This window comes from Monodon monoceros, unplaced genomic scaffold (assembly GCF_005190385.1).
Source record: "Monodon monoceros isolate NGI ecotype Baffin Bay Population unplaced genomic scaffold, NGI_Narwhal_1 Super_Scaffold_21, whole genome shotgun sequence".
In the NCBI taxonomy this organism is placed as follows: domain Eukaryota; kingdom Metazoa; phylum Chordata; class Mammalia; order Artiodactyla; family Monodontidae; genus Monodon; species Monodon monoceros.
Window position 1 is genome coordinate 13,030,425 of NW_021703778.1, and position 22,605 is coordinate 13,053,029.

Here is a 22,605-nt window from a genome sequence, read left to right on the forward strand (position 1 = left end):
ATAGACATTTCTCCAAAGATGATATACAGATTGCCAACAAACACATGAAAGAATGCTCAAGAACACTAAACATTAGAGAAATGCAAATCAAAACTACAATGAGGTATCTCACCTCACACCAGTCAGAATGGCCATCATCAAAATATGTACAAACAATAAATGCTGGAGAGGGTGTGAAGAAAAGGGAACCCTACTGCTCTGTTGGTGGGAATGTAAATTGATACAGCCACTATGGAGAACAGTGTGGAAGTTCCTTAAAAAACTAAAAATAGAATTACCATATGACCCAGCAATCCCACTACTGGGCATATACCCTGAGAAAACCATAATTCAAAAAGAGTCATGGGGCTTCCCTGGGGGCGCAGTGGTTGAGAGTCCGCCTGCCGATGCAGGGGACACAGGTTCATGCCCCGGTCCGGGAAGATCCCACATGCTGCGGAGCGGCTGGGCCCGTGAGCCATGGCCGCTGAGCCTGCGCGTCTGGAGCCTGTGCTCCGCAACAGGAGAGGCCACAACAGTGAGAGGCCTGCATACCGCTTAAAAAAAAAAAAAAAAAAAAAAAAAGAGTCATGTACCACAATGTTCATTGCAGCTTTATTTACAACAGCCAGGACATGGAAGCAACCTAAGTGTCCATCAACAGATGAATGGATAAAGAAGATGTGGCACATATATACAATGGAATATTACTCAGCCATAAAAAGAAACAAAATTGAGCTATTTGTAGTGAGGTGGATGGACCGAGAGTTTGTCATACAGAGTGAAGCAAGTCAGAAAGAGAAAAACAAATACTGTATGCTAACACATATATATATGGAATCTAAAAAAATAAAAAAGAAATGGTTCTGATGAACCTAAGGGCAGGACAGGAATAAAGACGCAGACATAGAGAATGGACTTGAGGACATGGGGAGGGGGAAGGGTAAGCTGGGACGAAGTGAGAGATTGGCATGGACTTACATATACTACCAAATGTAAAATAGATAGTGGGAAGCAGCCGCATAGCACAGGGAGATTAGCTCAGTGCTTTGTGACCACCTAGAGGGGTGGGATAGGGAGGGTGGGAGGGAGACTCAAGAGGGAGGAGATATGGGGATACATGTATATGTATAGCTGATTCACTTTGTTATAAAGCAGAAACACACCACTGTAAAGCAATTATACTCCAATGAAGATGTTAAAAAAATAAAAATATAAATAAAACCTTTTGCTTTCCCTTGTTAAAAAAGTTAATTTAGAATCCTTTTAAAAATTGACTTTTCACCAAGTATAACAGATCTGAGAACAAAATACCTACTATAGATCCAAAATCAAATGAATAATATGAGCAAGAATCCTATTTAAGTAAATTTTAGGTGAAATATAGTCACTAAAACCTTTTCTGAAATAGTAAATTTCCATTAATTTTGGTCAACATTTAAATGACAGTTTTGCCCATTTTAACATGATTGAATGTCAAAGGAGGATGAGTACTTTTGTTACACAGATGGCATATGCTTATATCTTGCACTTCAAACTTCAATTTTATCTAAATAATCAAAACAGAGTTAACTAAAGGGCCTCAAATGCATCACAGTTTATATACCCAAGGAAGAGTCAAATAACCAAATCAAATTATAATTCATTCTGTATAGGCATAATTTTCTAACTAACTTGAGACTAGAAGAATTATCACTTTAAATTTAATACCACAAAAGCCACTATCACATGGGTCATGCTACCACAGCAAAGGCCAAATGATCATATATACTTTTTTTCCCTCCACCTTTAAATTAGGTTTTTAAGACCAATTTCTTAAAGAAGAGATCTGCCATATTTTTTTTGACTTCCTTCTTACGACTAAAAATGTGTCTGCCCATACAAAAAAAAAAAAAAAGGTCAGAATCTTTCTATCTTCAGAATGAGGCAACTCTCCAGAAAGTCCATACTTCTGAGACATACCAAGACTGAAGAAGCAGGAGGAAAAGAAGACAGCCCCCTTTACCCCATGCCCAACACTCTGACTTACTGGCCTCGGTTGTTTTGGACAGCAAATGAGACAAGGAGCGTTGAACGTGCTTTGAACATTAGAAAGTATTATTTAGACTGGAGGTGTTGTCAGTCCTGAGAGTACTACACGGAACGGGAAAGGATGAGGCAGTGTTGCGTGGTCTGCCTCAAACTGCTGCTTGCCCCCACCTTGATCTTCAGTTAAATGGAAGACAAACCAGATGTGAGAGGCCAGAAGCAGCCCCAGAACAAAGGCAGGGAGCACCTCCTGGTTAGTCTGGGGAAGAAACACAGGAAGCAAAAGCAGTTGCTGCTTCCTTCCTCATCCTTCCTACAGTAGGCTTTCTGACTATCCACAAAAGAACCGAGAATCAAGAATCCTCATCGCATCCCCATGGTGACCCTTCAGAAAGCAGCACTACTGCTCTAGTCGCTATCAGAGTCTTTAGTAATAGAAGAACAAAAGGAAAAGCTAGAGATAAAAAGGAGTGAAGTAAAGAATTATCAAGGAATAGGTAGAAAATAAAGATCTGAGGCTTATTTTTATTCTGAGGATTAGCAAAGGATTAAAAAAAAAATCCACACTTCTGTTTAACATACAGCAGCAGATTTTCCATGCTGATAAGAAATCCACATTCTAGAGGGCTGCTGGAGACACTGGGAGCACGCAGCCTTTGAAGCATGCTTCAGGAGATCAATATTTATTCATTCAACAAATATTTTTTGATCACCTACTATGAGCCAGGGCTACGTGATCTGGTGGGTTAATTCCAAGCCGTAAACTGAGATAAGGCCAAATCCCTAGAGCAAGGAAACAGCATGTCAGAAACATGCTATCCAACATGTGCTCTGAATTGCCCATGTCTAAGAAGAGAAATTAGCTCATGGAAGCTGAAGGAGAGAGAGCCATCCATTGTCATATCCTGCCCAAATGGCAGGAAGGGGGAGAATGTACAGAATAATAAAAATGACCACTGGGCATGTCATTTATCATAGCTGTCTTTAATCAAAGTATGCTTTACATACTTGTAAAGCCAATCCTTCAAGGTACAAATACATGGTATTTAGATATAGGTGATACTAACACTCAGAGGTGTTGACATTTTATTGATATTAAACACTGAGTAAAACTTTAAACTTCCTGCCAAGTAAACTTTACTTCAAGCACTGCTTTGGGAAACTTACTAATAAGCCTTGAAGAAAGCTGGTAGTTCTTTGACTCTGGTCAGCTATATTTTACACTCTGTGGGATAGTATTAATCTGTGGTTCTGTCTTAGAGTATCTCACTGCAATAACCAGAGGAAAAGGAAGCAAGAACAAACCTTGGAAATGATGACCGCCATTGCCAGGTTCTCAGAATGAGCTGCCACGTAGCCAAGCATCATGATGCCCGGCAGCTTTATGTTTCCTTTGCAGGACCCAATGCAATCGATCACGGCAGCAACTCCCCCCGTGTTCACTATCAGCTGAGAAAGCTAAGAGAAAAGAAGGAGAGCTAGATAACCATGGCCCTAAAGCGTAAGATGATCTTTAAATATTACTTTAGCATTGCCAAATTTTAAAATTTAGGACCTAAAAAACATCTGGTAAAATCTGAAATATGATTTAGTGAAATTATTATATTTATCAAAGAAGTGTACAAGGGTAACAGTCCTGCTATTTCTAATGTACAGAATATGCTCACTGTGAGGACCCTCTCTGTGGCTCAATTTTTCTTGCACGACTCTATCCTTATCATAATGGATGTCAAAACTCCTCACCTAAACACTAAGCCTAGGGCTAGTTCATAACTAGCTAACTGCTGAAACCCCCCATCACAAGGCGTGAGTAAGAATTGGATTAATCACTGAATGCTGAAAGGTGAGATCAGACTTGAAATAGTCTAGCCCCATTATCCTTCCTTTGCTAGCAATGATCTCTAGCTGACTGCACTCCAGTCTTGAACAATCTCAACCAGATAAAGATGTTGGGTGAAATAAAGAATGAGGACTTGGGACTTCCCTGGTGGTCCAGTGGCTACGACTCCGAGCTCCCAATGCAGGGGGCCCGGGTTCAATCCCTGGTCAGGGAACTAGATCCCATGTGCCGCAACTAAAGATCTCCCACGCCACAACGAAGATCCTGTGTGCTGCCACTAAGACCTGGTGTATCCAAATAAATAAATATTTTTTTTAAAAAAAAGAATAAAGACTTAAAAGTTTAGTGAAATGAAATTGATTAGTGAAAATATACACAGAAAAAGACATAACTTCAGAATCTACCCAGGTTCGCTTCGTCTCTATTCCTTTCCCACCTCACACCTCAGAGCAGGAACCACTGTGCAAGAGCAGCTGTTAGAGCAGTTACGCCAGGTCAGGGGGCCTGATGGTCTCTCCCAACCTGGAAGGGCACCATCTCTCATTACGCCCAGCTGACCTAGAGTGACAGGACAACAAAGGTCCACGGTCCCTACAATCTAGAAATGGAAAGCAGAAAATGATTAAAACCTGAGATTTCAGACTCAAACTCCATTGATATAACCCAGTGGTTCTCAAGTGGGGGCACTCTTGTCCCCTAGGAAACATTTAGTAATATGTGGGGACATTTTTGCTCGTCACAACTTGGGGGAGGGGTGCTACTGGCATCCAGTGGGCAGAGGCCAGGGATGCTGCTAAACATCCATCCTACAGTGTACAGGACAGCCCCTCACAACAAAGAATGATCTGGTGCAAAATGTCAACAGTGCTGAGGATGAGAAACCCTCAGAACATGTGACACTGTCCCTGAGCCCTGTGAACAAATTGATGTTTTACTTAAAAACTAAGACTAACTGCATACTGTTGGTTTGTTTTGTTTTGTTTTTCTTTTTCGGTACGCAGGCCTCTCACTGTTGCGGCCTCTCCTGTTGTGGAGCACAGGCTCCGGACACGCAGGCTCAGCGGCCATGGCTCACGGGCCCAGCCGCTCCGCGGCATGTGGGATCTTCCCAGACCGGGACACGAGTCCCTTGCATCGGCAGGCAGACTCTCAACCACTGCGCCACCAGGGAAGCCCCATACTGTTGTATTTTGAAGCTGGTTTTTTTTTTCCTTGTTTTACCTCAGGTGTATGTTTTGCAATCTCTCTAATTAAAGTGGAAGCATTTTTCTTCACGTATTCATCTTTGTCCTTCAGACAGGTAAGTACAGCTGGAAAAATCTCTGCTTCAACCACCATTTCTGCTAGATCCACAGAATGTTTCGCAATCTGACTGAGAGCTGAAAGGATCTGACGCTGTTGAGCAAAAACCAAACCCAAATGTTACACGGACTCCACTGTGGAGTTCAGACATAATTTAAACAGCTTCGTACACACTCAAATTCCTTTATAAAGAGGAAAAAACAATCACACGTCCAACATAATCTAGGAGTCTCGAGGCATTCACATCCTAGTCTTCTTATACCTAAATAGTCAATTTCTTAAATTCCCTCATTTCCAAGTTAAACATCTTAGTTCACACTATTGACTATTTAAATCTCTTATCAACTGAGGCTAGTCAAAGAATATGACCCTGGGATGAATACTATTTCTTAATTACACAATACTTAAATTGTTAATTGATGATAAACACAGTAATGTAGTACAGTAACAATCAAGCAGAACTAACATTCTGGGATATTGCCAATATCATTTGTAAAAACTTTACATTGCTTAATTAATATTAACAATTTTTAAATCTTACAGAATATAACTATTAGAATATAAAAGTATAATTGGTGACTATCAACTGAAAATTAGATTTTAGAAAGCTATAAAAAAGACTAATATAAATATGGCAATTTTTACAGGAAACTTAAATATAACAATGGGCTAGAAAACCTTTAGGTCCCTTCTAACCCTGAGATTTAATCATTACGTGATTCCTTACTTTAATTATTAGTATTAATTCTGATGCTACTTCTAGTTTTCAGCATTGCACATACTTTTTCCCAGTCACATCTTTATTGTCTAATCCTTACAGCACAGTTTTCACATATTAAAGGACCAAATACACAATATATTCATATCTGTTTTCCATGATAATTTACTAATTATTTAAAAATGTATAATATTAATCTGCACACATTTCCATCTTCTTAGATTATCGGAATCCTGGATTGTTTGTTTCTTTATTTTTAACTACCTTCAACTTAGCATCAGGGTTCAGGATCATCTGGGCTAAGTGAGCAATTGCTCCTGCGTCCACCACTGTCTGTGCCAACTCTGGAGAATGCTTTGCAATATCACTGAGGGCCGAAGCAGCAATCCTTTTCAAAGCAATTTCTGGCTCTTGGATACAGAGCACTAAAAGAGGAATGGCTCCCGCGTCCACCACAGCTTGTGACAGCTCTGTGGGTCCAAGAAAAGTAGTTAAGTGAGTATGGGTGACTGACCCTTGTACAAGCCACTTTTCACCCTGACAGATACAGCAAAGGGAAAAGGGGATGGTGTACTTCACTGTCTCGACATCTGCATTTCTAATCAGGCTTCCTGGTTTCATGAACCATGTGGACCAATCCTGAGCTGAAAAGAATACAGGTCAATAGATGGACCTCCATTTACATGAACACATTTGAGGTAGATTAAGCTGAAATGGCTTCCTATTCTTTTTTTTTTTTTTAAGAGAGTAAGCAGATGTCAGCTGTTTAAGCTCTGACAATTCTGCACTTCTCAATAGGCAAGCATTTTATGCATGGTTTACAATAACAGAAAATTAAAGTACCAAAAATTTACCAACCACACTAATTAGGCAGTATTTTGTGCTATTTACATGAGTAAACATTAACATGAATCTTGTGCCAATAATGTCGATTTTTAAATTCCTTTCATCTTATTGTACTTTTAAAAGATTTTTTTAAAACTTTGTACAATATTAAAAGGTGTATTTTCATTGTACATATAAAAACACTTTCAAAAATGCGAACTACAACTGAACAGGCTTTAATATATATAAATGTTAATGTAAGATAAAGAAATAAATTTATCTTAAGCATTTTACATGTCAGAAACAGTATCTTTTGTATATACATGTTGATTCACTTGTGTGCCCAAAAATAACAGCTATAAAAAATAACACATTTTAAAATTATAGAGAACAGGAGACAAGCAGGCAGACCCATATAATATATGTGTAAAAACTGTCTGTTGAGAAGCATAAAACAGTGCATAGTTACAGATTCTACTCTCATTGTACTCATGGCCTTTCTTGCTGAATCACATATACCCATTTCTATAATCTCTTCCTTTCAAATTATGCTCTCATTTTCTCAGATTTATAGCGCCTTGGCAATTTATATCTTAATAGCCAAGTTATCAATTCAGCATATCTCTTAGTCTTTAAAGAAAATACAGTCTTTAATTTTTCAAAAGATTGGTAATATCACATTTTCTAAAAGGAAATAATGTTAGAAAATACAGGTTAGTGTCCAACACTTGTTTTCCTTCAATTATTATAATTATCTTAAAAGTCCCGATCTTGCATAAACGATTCATTCATTCTTTCATTAAACAAGTATTAATGGAAGGTTATTATGTGTCAGACTCATTCGACACGGGTGCAGATGACACACTTCTACAAATTAACACTACACTGATTAGCAAATACGTTTCAATTAAAAAACCCAAGTGTGAAATATGAAATACAATGGGAAGTTCACCTATTTATGTATTTTCACTTTTATACAGTTTCTAAGAGTTAAAGAATCTGCAGTAAACAACTGTTTAAAAAACAGTTAATATGGGCTTCCCTGGTGGCACAGTGGTTAAGAATCTGCCTGCCAATTCAGGGGACACGGGTTCGAGCCCTGGTCCGGGAAGATCCCAAATGCCGTGGAGCAACTAAGCCTGTGCGCCACAACTACTGAGCCTGTGCTCTAGAGCCTGTGCTCCGCAACAAGAGAAGCCACCAGAATGAGAAGCCCGCGCAACGCGAAGCCTTCGAAGAGTAGCCCCCGCTCTCCACAACTAGAGAAAGCCCGCACACAGCAACAAAGACCCAATGCAGCCAAAAATATAAAATAAATAAGTTTTTTAAAAGTTAATAAACAGTTAATAAAACTATTAATAAAAAGTTCTTTTAAAAAAATTTATCATCTTTGTAATTCCCATACATTTTATTCTTTCCTTGAGTAACTGAGTACCGTATCCTCCTTTTCCTGAACTCTATAATGTTAATAATAAAGCAAACTCAGTTCTTCTGACTTGTTACCCATTCCCATCCAAAGCTGTTTTCCATTCTTTTTGGATCAGTGATGCTAAACGAGGGGAAGGCTGGGGAGGGTACCAAAGAAAGGTTTGCCTGAAGGTAATGAAGCTCCCAGGGACCTGGATGGGGCCTAGCAATTTTGTACTTGCAGTTTCATATACCTGACATCTCCAATTTATATGGTCCTACAAAACCCAGCTCTGTTCTTGGGTGGCACACATTGTAATTCATAAATGATACTGTTCTACCACTTTCATTCATATACTGGGTATAAGACAGTGTATATAAAGGTAAGAGTATAATAGACCTAAATAATGCACACCATACTATATTACACATTCCACAGGCTATTTCATCCTGCCTCTGCCACTACTCTTTTTCCTGTGGTATATCCTTCTCCTCTTCCCTACCGTTGCTTCCTCTGGTATTTCTGTGCCAGTCGCTGTTGACATCTACCCCATAGCCTTTGTCGGTCAGGGCGTGGGCTTGTGAATCAATCCTGGTGAATGGGACCTGAGCAGAAGCCAGCTAGAAGCATCTCTGAGCGGTTTTCCTCTGTAATAAACAGAAATACACAGGAGGAAACACCGCCTCTTCTTTGCTGGACATGGGCACATCTGCCTGCAAATGACATCTGGAACTCCTACAGCCATCTTGCAACTATAACAGAAGAAACTGCCAATACGCTGAGGATGGCCGAGTACAAAAATGAAAAACATCTGGGTCCTCCAAGACACTGTTCAGCTGCATAACAAACCTTGGAACTGCCCTGACTCTTCACTTTGTGTCATGTGAAATTAAAAAATGTCCTCATTGCTTAAGCCACCTGTAGCTGATATTCTGTAACTTACAGCCCCAAACATATTGATACAATTCTGTCCTCTCTCAGGCTTGGTGTATATACTTATTTTCCTCTCCTTTCTGGTCACTGAGTGTTCATTACGTGCTTACTATGTGCTAGAAACTTGGCTAGATCTTGGGGAAGCAGAATAGAGTAAAAACGTTGTTCTGTTCTAGCAGACTCTGCTCAGGGTAAATATGTGAACAGACCACAGCACAGAGTGGAGCTGGGAGTTGGGTGCATGGAGAGTTTGGGGAAACACACATGGGGTGCCGTTTCAGGCAGTGCTTCCCATCCTCCTTCCTGCTCCCCTTTTCTTCTTCTCTCTACTTTTCTACTCTAAAAAAAGTGGTAGTAACCAAAACACATACAAAAATCTGGTACACTTAAAAGTTACTCCCTATAGGAGAAATCTCAAAGAATTCTTTTTTAACTCTAATTTGGAAATGAGTCTGGGTTGTTTAATTAATTATTAAACTTAGGAAATCAAAGATTGATATGTACAGATGCTCATAAAAGGTTTGATCAAGAAAAAAAAGAGCCAATTAATTTATCTTCAGTGCCTGAAAATATCTTAACCTCATTTTTTTTCCTTAACCTCATTTTAAATTTTAAATGAATCTTCAAAAAACAAATTATTTAAAACTACATCATCTTTTATGCAAGAACATGTGCCATAATCATATACTGTTAGGTAACCAGCAAAATTAGAAGTAGTTATGCAAAAAATAAAAAAAATCAGAGAAAGAAGGCTTTATGTTATACTAACATACTAACAAGATTTAGATGGGGTTGATGGTACTATTGGTGATATATTTTCTTCTCTATTTGACAAATTTTCTTCAATGTGATTGTTTTTAAAAAATAAAAGAAATATGAACACGTCCTTTGACCACACATATAGCTATTGCTGTGGCTAACTACACTAACATTACTATTCTAAAGAAAAATAAACACTTTAGCTTATTTCTCACTATGGAAGAAAGTTTCTTATTTTTAGAAATGGTGGGAATATGTCTCCTTGAAACAAAATATTAGGAAAGAATGCATAATTATTCTTTGAAGAATTACTAATATATACTAGAAATATTATCCATTTACTTTTTCACACTTTCCCTCATCTTAATTCATGCCTTTATTACAGTTAAAATATTACATTTTTTTAAATGTTAAGGCTTATTCATTTTAAACAATTTTTTAGACTTCAAATTGTCAGTAGAAATAAAACTATACAATAGCACCTTCCTTATTCATAAATAATAATTAAAGCCATTGATTGCATGCATGTAGACAACTGGTATACAGTCCGCAAATCTGATGGTCAGCTGTTTTCAGTAAAGAAATAGCTAGTTCTCTTTGGCCTCCTGAATACCTCACTGCTGAGTGAAGGAATTGAGGCAGCCACCTCTATCGGACCATAACAAGCTCAGTACAACTTTAGATTTAATTTTTAAAACAAAAGGAGACACAGATAAAAGGGAGGACATTTAAGATCAACAACATTCATAAAATTACTAGTATCTAAAGCTGGATGAATGGAATATTTAGGGATGACTTTATGTTGACCAGAAGGGAAGAGCACAGAAAGGAAAGTCCATCAGCATATAATAGGCACAGCTGTAACACGTAAAACTAGGTGCATCAGGCAAAAGTGATTTTGCTTTATTTTAACAGTGCTCACAATGGCCTAACCCCTCCTCTTAATTGTTATGGCTAGTGGTTTGTTTAGATCAGGAGTGGTAAACACAGGGCCCAGGCAAGTAATTAAAATAAGTGAAGCCAGCAGGTGTAAGAAAAATAACTGAGTGGGAAGCACAGTAAACTGCAAAACTATATGCACCAGCTACAAGGAGCAGCAATTACTCAGCTTCAGCCCAGCGCGGCCACATAGGAATACAGGCAACCGTTGTCAGATGCTTGGATTTTTCAAGAGAAGCCACACATCTGATTTTTAATGTGAAATTGCCTGGTTTTTAAGTGTTGGAAACTTAAAAGCACACTGTGTAAGACAACATAGTGCAGGCTAAATAAAACACATCTATCATTTTACAACCCTAGGCTTAAACCTTACACCTTCTAAAACGAGCTGTGGGGACTTTCTGGATGTAGAAAGGTGACATTCTTTCTACATTTGATTCTTGAAGACACACGCTAGAGTCATAAAGGAAGAACCACTATAGTGATTACATAAGAAAATTCAGAGGTGAATTCCAAGAAATTGATGAAAACCTAAAAATTGGACTTCAAAAAAAGGATTAATCTAAACCTATATTATGATACTCCACTAATTTTTCTGCTCATAATGGAGATGTAAGAGGGAAGAATGTGAGCAAAATTAAGTGATCCATCATGAGAACTCATAAAAAGGACTCAAAATGAAGAGGTTCTCCGAAAGGAAAAAAAGAAAAAAATATATATATAATATATTATATATATAAAATATATATATAATATATATTATATATATAATATATTATATATATATAATATATATATACATTTAGCATACTAATTCAAAAATAATTAGGCAAATCAAACACCTCAAAAACTCTAATTCCGGGGCTTCCCTGGTGGCGCAGTGGTTGAGAGTCCACCTGCCGATGCAGGGGACACGGGTTCGTGCCCCGGTCCCGGAAGATCCCACACGCCGCGGAGCAGCTGGGCCCGTGAGCCATGGCCGCTGAGCCTGAGCTCCACAACGGGAGAGGCCACAACAGTGAGAGGCCCGCGAATCAAAAAACAAAACACACAAACGAAAAAAACTCTAATTCCTTTTAACTTTATTGCTTTTTAATTTCGTTTTCCAAACACTGTTTTTAACTCACTGGTTTTAAGCCCTACAAAAATTTCTATTCTATTTTTTCATTAAAAATAAAATAAAGTTATGAATCATCATTTCTTTGCATTTAGATGGCCCTATTTCTTAGTTTAAAGATAGGCTGGGGCTTCCCTGGTGGCGCAGTGGTTGCGAGTCCGCCTGCCGATGCGGGGGACGCGGGTTCGTGCCCCGGTCTGGGGGGATCCCACGTGTCGCGGAGCGGCTGGGCCTGTGAGCCATGGCCGCTGGGCCTGCGCGTCCGGAGCCTGTGCTCCGCGATGGGAGGGGCCGCGGCAGTGAGAGGCCCGCGTACCGCAAAAAAAAAAAAAAAAGATAGGCTGGTTTTGCATCTGGCTGTAAAACACAGCTATATCACTTCAAAACCTTTGTGAAATAAAACGAGTTAAAAAATACATCTAAGATTTGTCTATCACTTATGATGTCAATCTTATGTTATATAATCATCCCATTCAACCAAATTTTTCAGGATTTGGTGAAATTACAGTAAAAACAAATATGGAGGTGTAATCGCCAAAACTGGTTATATACCATACGCCAGTATGATTTTAGGAATGTCACTTTTAAAGTGGAAGAAATTTGTCTAGAAATTTGTCTAACCCAGCTGTTTACAACTGGTTTAGTTACCTACTGCTACACCAAACCTAGCTGCTTAAAACAGGAAACGTTTATAATCTTACAGTTTCTGTAGGTCAGGAATCTGGGAGCGGCTCAGCTGGATGGTTCAGGCTGTGACCTCTCACTAGGCTGCAATCAAGCCATCAGCCAGGGCTGCAGTTATCTGAGGCTTGACCGGGATACATTGGGTCTACAGGATCTTCTTCCCAGCGTACCCACGGGAGTTGGAAGAAGGCATCAGTTCCTCCCCATTTCTGGGCTCTTTCATAGGTAGCTCATGATGAGGCTTCCCCCAGAGTGAGTGATCCAGAGGAAAGAACCCAAGACAAAAGCCATAGTCTTTTATAATCTAACCTCAGAAGTGACATGCCATCACTTCTGCTATATTTCATTGGTGCAACGTGGGCGGAGACTGCACAGGGATGTGACTAGGAAGAGGAAGGCATGGAAGCCAGCTACCAAAAAACCTTTATTCTACACCAACACATCTGAGAGAGGCAATATCCTTCTAGGTAACGATGGCTCACTAGAGCTATAATTCTGAGCTGAGAAACTGATATCTCCAATCGCATGTTGGAGTGAGAAAAGGTGGCGGGAATTTGCATATTATTATGAAAAAATCTAATGTATGATTTTTATTTATCCCCCGCTCCCACAAATGTAATTTTTCCTACCCATTATCTCCACGCCACCTCTTTCCACCCCATCTCCAGAGCCATCGGTCTAACCCTTACATATGGATTGAGTGTCTGAGAGATGTTAACACACATACATACATATGCTTTGAAGGTTAAATAATTCTAGCTTCTTTAAAAAGTCAAGTGAGTCAAATAAGCCATTGATCTGGAGTTAACGGGGCCTTAGTAAGAAATTACAATCAGCTGGATGGTTGGCGCACTTATATAAGGCTCAAGTATAAAAAACAGCTTCAAAATACGGAAAGGAAAAGTCAAGAAGTGGAGACGAGAGAAAGAGAAGGTGGGAAGTGGTAGAGTTGGGTACGGCCTTGGAAGATCATAGGTAGCATAAGATACAAAGCCATTTTTAAAACCCTGATTTTAGCAGCTTTTAGTTTTATACTTTACTCAACAGCTGAGACTAAGCTGAATTGGAAAAGGCAAAGTTACAGAGAGGGTCTGGAGTGCTCTTGTATGAAGAAAATAATAAATTACTTGGAATCAGCTTTTACAAAATACGCTTTTTGTATCTAGACATGTTTCCATTCATTTCTACTTGCTTTATATAATATTGCAACAATCGTAGTTTCATTCCACCTACAATCTGCATTCTGCTGGGGGGAAAAAAAAATCCTTAGATGGCAAATGCAGATTTTATTATTCAAACTTTCGAACTTCACTGGCATTTGTTCCAGCCCAGTTTTAGGCAAGTCCCTGCCTTCGAGGAGCTCAGGCTGACGGAGGAGGCTAAACAGTAAAGGGTTAGCAGTGCCCCAGTGGAATTCTCTACAAGAACACACAAAGGACAGAGGAAACAGAAACGAAGCACTGGATGGTGAGAAAGTTTACAGGATGTTTTTATACAAGTGGTCCCCGGTCAGCAGCTCTCGGGGTGACTGCCTCTGGGTGGTTAATGAAGCTACCTGTGGGCCTCCACTGTCCACTTTTTTTTTTTTTTTTTTTAGAAGCATTGACTTTTTTTTTTTTTTTTTGCGGTACGCGGGCCTCTCACTGCTGTGCCCTCTCCCATTGTGGAGCACAGGCTCCGGACGCGCAGGTTCAGCGGCCATGGCTCACGGGCCCAGCCGCTCCGCGGCATGTGGGATCCTCCCGGACCGGGGCATGAACCCATGTCCCCTGTATTGGCAGGTGGACTCTCAACCACTGCGCCACCAGGGAAGCCACTGTCCACTTTTATTCCTGAGGATGAGCCAGCCCAACACTGTTAATAACTGCATGATATCCCACTGAGTAAATATTCCATAATTTACTTAACCTCTCCCCCCAACCCCAGCTACTCAGGACACTTAATTGTTTTGTTGGCTTTGGGGCTTTGCCATTCTTAAGTTCAGTACAGTGAACTTCTTTGTGCATTAAGATTACGTTTATTTATTAGTTATCCATTGCTACATACAAAATGACCCAAACTCAGCAGCTTAAAGCATCATTCCTTATCTCATATTTTCTGTGGGTCAGGAATCCACGAGCAGCCTAGCTGGGGGGTTCAGGCTTGGAGTTTCTCATGAAGTTGCTGTCACACTGTCTGCTGGGGATGCAGTCATCTGAGGGCACAACTGGGGTAGGATCTGCTTCCAAGCTCACTAGTGTAGCTGTAGGAAGCTCCGGTTTCTTGCTGGTTGTCGAAGACCTTAGCTCCTCATGACATGGGCCTTTCCACAGGCTGCCTGAGTGTGTCCTCATGTCACAGCACCTGGCTTCCCTCAGAGTGAGTGATGAGAGAACCCCACAATAGAAGCCTCGATCCTGCAGAGCTGGTCACCTACTCTCAGAAGTGACAGACCATCACTTCTGTAGCATTCTGGTGGTAACACAGACCAATCGTGGTACGATGTGGGAGGGGACTGTACAAGGGTGAGAATGCCAGGACATGGGATCTCTGAGGGGCATTTGGGAGGCTGGCTACCACGGGTCCTAAGCACTGATACAAATATACTCTACAGGTTACACAAACATACACACATTCACACATATGTGTGTGTGTGTATGTGTGTACTTAAGATAGAGGCACAGAGGTGAAGGTCCTGAGGGGAAGAATGTTGACATTTTTTGAGGTTCTTGATATTTTTAGATTAAACCACATGAAACTGCTGTTTTTGTTAAGTCAAAACCAATCAAATATAGGTAATTTCATAAGGTCAACCTAATATGACTGCAATATTGTTTTCCAAAGGGGATTATCAGTATGTGGCCCCATCAACAATGTGCGAGCCTGGTAGTTTGGCCACTTATAAAGTACATTTCAGCCCTTACATCAGTAAGTGATTGCTTGAAGTTGACTCATCATTTACTCCTCCCCAAATGGTAAGTTTAGTTCCATATTCCTTAACTTACTACACATGTACTGCTCAGTTATACTGATTAATAAGCATGAATATTAAGTGTGACTTTTTGAGACCACAGCATCACCACTACATTGCCTTTTAACAACAACAAACCCCACCCCCACACACACAAAACACAAAGTGCAGGCACAGGAACTCTAAATCAGTGCTGTGAGATGGGATGTGAGCCACGTGTATAATTTAAAATTTTCTAGGGAATTCCCTTGTGGCGCAGTGGTTAAGAATCCACCTGCCAATGCAGGGGACACGGGTTCGAGCCCTGGTCCGGGAAGATCCCACATGCTGCGGAGCAACTAAGCCCGTGCGCCACAACTACTGAGCCTACACTCTAGCCCGCAAGCCGTAACTACTGAAGCCTGTGGCCCTGGAGCCTACGTGCCACAAATGCTGAGCCTGCGTACTGCAACTACTGACATATGACATAGAAAAGAATCAGGCCAGCCAGCTCTGTCTGGATTTCTTTCTTACATTATCTATTTGGTAAACGGGTTGTAATCTACTCGACGTTTCTGTAATATCAGAATGAGCCAATTCCTGCAAGCCCTGCTCATCTGTGGCTGCAGCTATCTCCTCTCCTGACTGCTACTGAGCTGGAAGGGAAATCTCTCATTTGATTTAGGATATAAATGATATCCCTGAGAGAAAGAATAGTCACACATGTGGAAACCAGTCATCAGGGATTAAAAACAGAGGTATCTGGCAAGACTTTCAGATACTACAAGGAGCTTAAAATGAAGAACAATGAGCTTTCATACACTTGCCTTTCTCACATTATAAAAAGGAAGACTCTCTGAAGGGTTCTGAGTAATTGCCAAGCAGTTCTGCCACAAATGGCTGTCTGACCAGCATAAATCGTTTAACCTCTCTATTTCAGTTTCCTCACCTATGATATGTTAATATTATATATATATATATATATATATAAAATGCGTTAATAATTAAAATGTCTTAGAACACCTAATCAAACGTATTCCTCTTTGCCAGGACTGAGAACAGCCAAAGTTTATTCTGAGACAGCAAAGGTTTACAGGAGGCAAAGTTTACAAGAGACAGAATTTTTAGCTAAAGCTCCTAAACAAACACTGAAAACATAGTTTTCAGCCCAAATGTGGAAGATCTTTCCTACAAAACACTTACGTGGCCCCTCCTTCCTCAGGCTGTGGCCAGGCCGCTGCTCTCACCTCTGTCCCAAGTACTCTGATGACTGCCACATGCCGCGCACAAGTTCGCTGGCGGCGCTCCTCCACGAAGCTGCTGTGCCACCGACGGGCGCAAGGCCAGAGCCAGGCTGCCAGGCGGAGCGAGGAAGGAGGGCCCTGAGCGCGAGGAAGCCCCCGCCTGGGCCCTACCGGTGGGAGCACCGAGGCCACAGAGCCCACCACTCCTGCCTCGCCCCTGTAACTCCAAAAGTAAGATCAGTCCTCGGAAAGAGTGAGAGATCTGACACCGATTAGGTAAAAATGTAACCAGAATAATTCTGCTGAGTGGGAGAATGTAGCAAGACGGAGGAAGAGGGACAACCAGTCTGAGAAGAATTCTACCTCGACCTTTATTAAGGAGCCCAGAGTAGAAAGAAGTAGCTTATTTATCTTCCGAGTAAGAGGTACATATTATCAATTGTATTCCGTACCTGCTGAGTCAAGCGTGGACATTTAAGGAGACCATTTGCCCCGAGTTAAAACCACCACCACCACCATTTCTGGTGGATAGCCCCCAGTTTCCCTTGGTTATCTGTAAAATGCTTTAAAATCTATACATAGAAGTAACTTTTAGAAATTGCATTTTTCAAATAAGGAAAAGTCAGATGATGCCCATAGATTTCCCTCTTCTACTAATTGTATGCTTACTTTATTTTTGTTTCCTATACACAAACGTTTTTCCTTAAAGGTTCCTTTCTTATTGCGCTTAAAGGTACATTTTTTTTTGCACCTCCTTTAAGGTTTATATTTCTTAAACTATCTAATCAAACAACTTACCACGAATACCCAGAAGAAAACACTGCATGAATCCCTTTAATCTCAATATATTCCATTTTTAAGAGATCACCAAGAAAGAAATCAGGTTATTTGGAGGTAAATCTTCTATTTTCACTGATATTCAGGATGTGAATGATGACTTACTGCTTACTAGATAACAATTCCCTTTCCTTCTGAGAAATCTATGCAGTAATCTCTTCTGGGAGCTTCTGGGTCCCAAGCCCCTAACTACTGTGAAATATTGAAATTACACTGGGAATTCCATGTGGGAGCCAGATTATAGCCAAAAATTGGAATAGAATCCCAAAGACAGAGCCTATTTATGAACTATAATCATTTAGCCTCAGGTTCAACAAAAGGGAGGTATGGAAAGGTTACTTATGGGCACCTGCCTCAGAGCATATCTGCATGGTTGTCCTCAAAGCTCTTTTGCACCACTCTTTAAAATACTCATGTTACAATCTGTTTGCCGTAAAGTCCTCTGACAGTAAAAAAAAAAAAAAAAATTACTAAATATACTCATGTAGTTTCCCCATGATAACCAGCTTCTAATTTAAAACATTGCTTTAGTTTTCTCAATCAACAAGTGTTAAACAATAGTCCTAAGGTGAAGCTACTTGGAAAACCAAAATCCAGATATTAAAGAAATAATTTTCATATACCAATTCTGAATCATTCTAAGCAAAACAATAGTTTTCTTTCTCAATTTACTTTTATATCATTTTATTATTTTGTCTCCAATAGTGTCATCACTTAAAAACCAAATTAAAGGACTTCCCTGGTGGCGTGGTGCTTAAGAATCCGCCTGCCAATGCAGCAGACACAGGTTCGAGCCCTGGTCTGGGAAGATCCCACATACCACAGAGCAGCTAGGCCCGTGCGCCACAACCACTGAGCCTGTGCTCTACAGCCCGCGGGCCGCAACTACTGAGCCCGTGTGCCACAACTACTAGAGCCCACGCACCTAGAGCCTGCGCTCCCCAACAATAGAAGCCACCACAATGAGAAGCCAGCGCACCGCAATGAATAGTGCCCGCGCACCGCAGCCAAGAGTAGCCCCCGCTCGCCACAACTAGAGAAAGCCCGTGCGCGGCAATGAAGAACAAACACAGCCAAAAATAAATAAAATAAATAAATTTAAAAAAAAAACAAATTAAACATAACCATGGGACAGCCACTTCCTGTTTCTGTTTTGAGTTTCTTCTTCAAAACTCTTTCAAGGAGTACTTAATGAAACTGTATGGTACAGGGGTTGACATATGGCTTTGGAGTCAAGACAGATTTAGACTCAAATTTTAGTTCCACCGTTAACATGACTTCAGGTATCCTAAGTTCCACTTTCTTCCTCTTTTTAACAGCAAGAGTAATACCTGCCCTAAGTGTAACTGTAGCCAAAATGAGATAATATCCTAAAGCATACTGCACAGAGCCAGGCACACGGTAATTACTTGATAAACGGTAGCTATTATTTTATACATGCACACACACTGAAAAATCTGGAAAACAAATTAAAAACATCCTTAATTCTATCACCCTAGTAGCACAAACATGTACGTCCTTGTAATTTACATCCACATAAAAATTTATTTTTATATTATTATAATTGTAATGTGCAATTTTGTCTTTTTTTTCACATTATAATCACTTTTCCATGTTATCATGTAGGATTCATAATTACCTTTTATTTGTTGAGTGAGATTCCATTAAGTAAATTACTATAATCTAACCACTAAATTCCTGCCAAATATTTGAGGGGTTTTGATATTAGAAATAATACTACAATAACATTTGCATGAATGCAGCTTCTTCATTCTGTGGGATTCGTTCCTTAGGAAGAATTCCCAAATCAGGCTTTCTAGAGTAACCATGAACTCTTTCATGGCTTAGATTAGTTTTGCCAAATGCCTTTGCACAAGTTTATACAATTTGTAGTGCCTCCATCAGTGGACAGAAACATCATCGTGCCCTCTCAAACCTTCAGTATTAATACAGTATTCATACTTTGCATTTATTGATTACTTACCATGTGCCAAGCATTGGTCTATCTCATCATCCTCACGACAAATCTCTGAAGTAGTACTTCCTCCCTTGCAGATGAAGAAGTTAAGTTTCAGAAAGTTTAAAAGCCGTGTCCAAGGTTACACAGCAACAAAGGAGTAGAACTTGGACTCAAACTCAGATCCTGTCCTAAGGCCACAATGCTCTTAACCACTTGGTTATATTTCTGCTTTACTCCTTTTTCCCCCCAAATAATAATAGGTAGGAAAAGATACTTTCACTGATGTTTTAATATGCAGTTCTTTGATTACCAGCAAAGTTTACACTTTTACATACGTTTGTCTTAAAACTGTTATTTTCTTGTTGTGTTATTTGTTCATACTATTTAGCAACTTCTGTAAAGTGGTGGGAGCAATTTTGTTCCCTATGTATTTTTTACTGAGCAGGTGTGTCAGCACAACCTTCACACAAGAGGCCCAGGCCCCTTCTTTTTCTTTCTTTTTTTTTTTTTTTGAGGTACGCGGGCCTCTCACTGTTGTGGCCTCTCCCATTGCGGAGCACAGGCTCCAGACGTGCAGGCTCAGCGGCCATGGCTCACGGGCCCAGCCGCTCCGCGGCATGTGGGATCTTCCCGGACCGGGGCACGAACCCGTGTCCCCTGCATTGGCAGGCGGACTCTCAACCACTGCGCCACCAGGGAAGCCCCTGGCCCCTTCTTGATGGCTTCATTGAGCTCAGTTTATAAGAAAAGGTGCTCCTTCTCTTTCTCCTCCTTCCTGATGATTATAGGCTGAATACAAATATGTTCTAGCAAGTTACCACATCCATATCTTTTCAACAATATTCACTCATACAACATGGCTCCTGGCTGGCTTGGAACACCCTACCATAAGCGAGAGTGAAGACCCAATGTCCCCTGAGGGGTGACAAACTCAAACAATTTTGTAACGGAACCGATTTACCAAGGTCCTTGAATCTAATCAATATCTCATTCTCCCCACATCCCCGATTCCCTTTCTGTCTTCAAATTTTTCTTTTGCTAACTAACACAAGGACTGAAATGTACAGGTTTTTTGGTGAATCTGTGATCCAAACAACTTGGCCATCATTCGAAACTTATCTCCAATAATGTATAGAAATATCATTAAGACGTCATATCTGGGACTTCCCTGGTGGCACAGTGGTTGGGAATCTGCCTGCCAATGCAGGGGACACAGGTTCGAGCCCTGGTCCGGGAAGATCCCACATGGCGTGGAGCAACTAAGCCTGTGCGCCACAACTACTGAGCCTGCACTCTAGAGCCCTAGAGCCCACGAGCCACAACTACTGAGCCTGTGCTCTAGAGCCCATGCTCCGCAACAAGAGAAGCCACCGCGATGAGAAGCCCGAGCACCACAATGAAGAGTAGCTCCCGCTCGCCACAACTAGAGAAAGCCCGCGCACCACACCAAAGACCCAATGCAGCCAAAAATTAAAAATTAAAAAAAAAAGACCTCTCATATCTATGGTTTACTAAGCAAAACCAGATTTACCTAATTAATCTAAACTTTAACAATCCTATTTTATAATAAGGCCCATTACCTGCATTATGTCTTGCAATATAGCCAAGTGCCCAGGCTGCAGCCTCTTTGACTCCAGGGTCAAAATCTTCCAAGCATATCACCAGCGTATCCAGTGCTCCACAATCCACTATCGCCTGAGCTAGTTGGGGAGAATGTTTACCAACTGCTCGTAACACAAAGGCAGCTGCTTTCTTGTAAAAACGCTACAAGGATAAATAGACAAAACTCAAAGTGAATTGAGCTAAAAGTTAAAATAGACCAAAACCAACATTAAAATGACATTGATATATTAAAAAAAAAAAGCTCAAAAAATAAATAAAATAAAAAATAAAACTAAGAAAAAAAGCTCAATAGCTATTAAATATAAGAGATGAAAAACATCCTGCAATATCATTTTGATTTTTTGATGTTTCCCCCATTGCTTTTGTTCAGTAACTGAACTAAAAGGATTTAAGCCTTAAAATACATTTCAAATGTTTTACTCTGAAACATGCATTTGGAAATTGTATAAAATAAAATATAAACATTATATTTCCTACAAATTCATAAAATAATGAGATTTCATGTTTGTGCATTACAGTGAAAGATATTTGTTTGCCCTATGGGAACTCTTAGATTGTTAGCGCATGCAACTAAACTGTCACCTAACAAATTCGTTTCCTTTACTTGCCCTCAGTCTCTAAGCATGACCTCAACTAACCTTTCTGGTGTCCCATGTTATCCTGAAATAACAACTATGTTCTGAGGCTCCCTTAGCAATCATCAGATAAACATAAAGGCAAAATATTCATGATACATTTTAAAACTCCTCCTGGCAAATAAACCAGCCCGACAGTGCGTTGTTATTTATCCCTTCTTAGAAATGTTTTTTTACAAAGATATAAATGACTTACCATTATGTGAATTTCAAGTAATACTTCATACTTATAATATGTTCTACGTGTAAATTTTATCAAATTAAGAAATAAAACTGAAACACAAGACTAACCTGTTTTTCTTCATATTGCTAAAAAAAAAATTAGATGTAGAGGAAGTATTTGGCTATAACACTCCCTGTTTTATGGTTAGCATAATGACACAGTAACAGTCTCCTAACTCGATCTTTCATTAACAGAGCCCAATTAATGCCCTATTTTAGATTCTAAGTTTCTATTTCTTTACAGTGACTACAAAAAAAAGCGACTAGATGACTATAGCATCTGTTTTGAAAGCATTCTATTTATGCAGGCTAAAATATTAAGATTCAATAAAAAATTATGTGAGAGAAAATACATCAAGTATACTTTAAAATATTATATCTCCAAAATCAGTATATATTGACAAGAAATATGCTATGTTAGTAATGATGTTTTGACTTGATATATTTCTTTAGTTTCTTAAATGTCAACATATACAGGCATTAAGATATTTGTTATAAAGTCTAATTTTACATGTCAGTAACCAAAAATCTCCTACTTTATTATAAAAATTAGAATAGTTTTAGAGTAGCTTCCCATAGATTATTTTCTCATAATTGTGGAAAAATAACGGTGACACATTTCT

General features: G+C 39.8%; 1 protein-coding gene across 2 annotated transcripts in view; it reads right to left on the reverse strand.

Moving 5' to 3' along the window:
* SPAG6 (sperm associated antigen 6) overlaps positions 1 to 22,605 on the reverse strand; it is a 74,071-nt gene that overhangs the window by 31,037 nt on the left and 20,429 nt on the right. For both annotated transcript variants that reach the window (XM_029238621.1, XM_029238620.1), the window contains exons 4-7: positions 21,083 to 21,266; positions 6,132 to 6,337; positions 5,069 to 5,242; positions 3,313 to 3,465 (exon numbers count right to left, since the gene is read on the reverse strand). In XM_029238621.1, the coding sequence (XP_029094454.1) occupies positions 3,313 to 3,465; positions 5,069 to 5,242; positions 6,132 to 6,337; positions 21,083 to 21,266 (717 nt within the window). The remainder of the gene's footprint in view (positions 1 to 3,312; positions 3,466 to 5,068; positions 5,243 to 6,131; positions 6,338 to 21,082; positions 21,267 to 22,605) is intronic.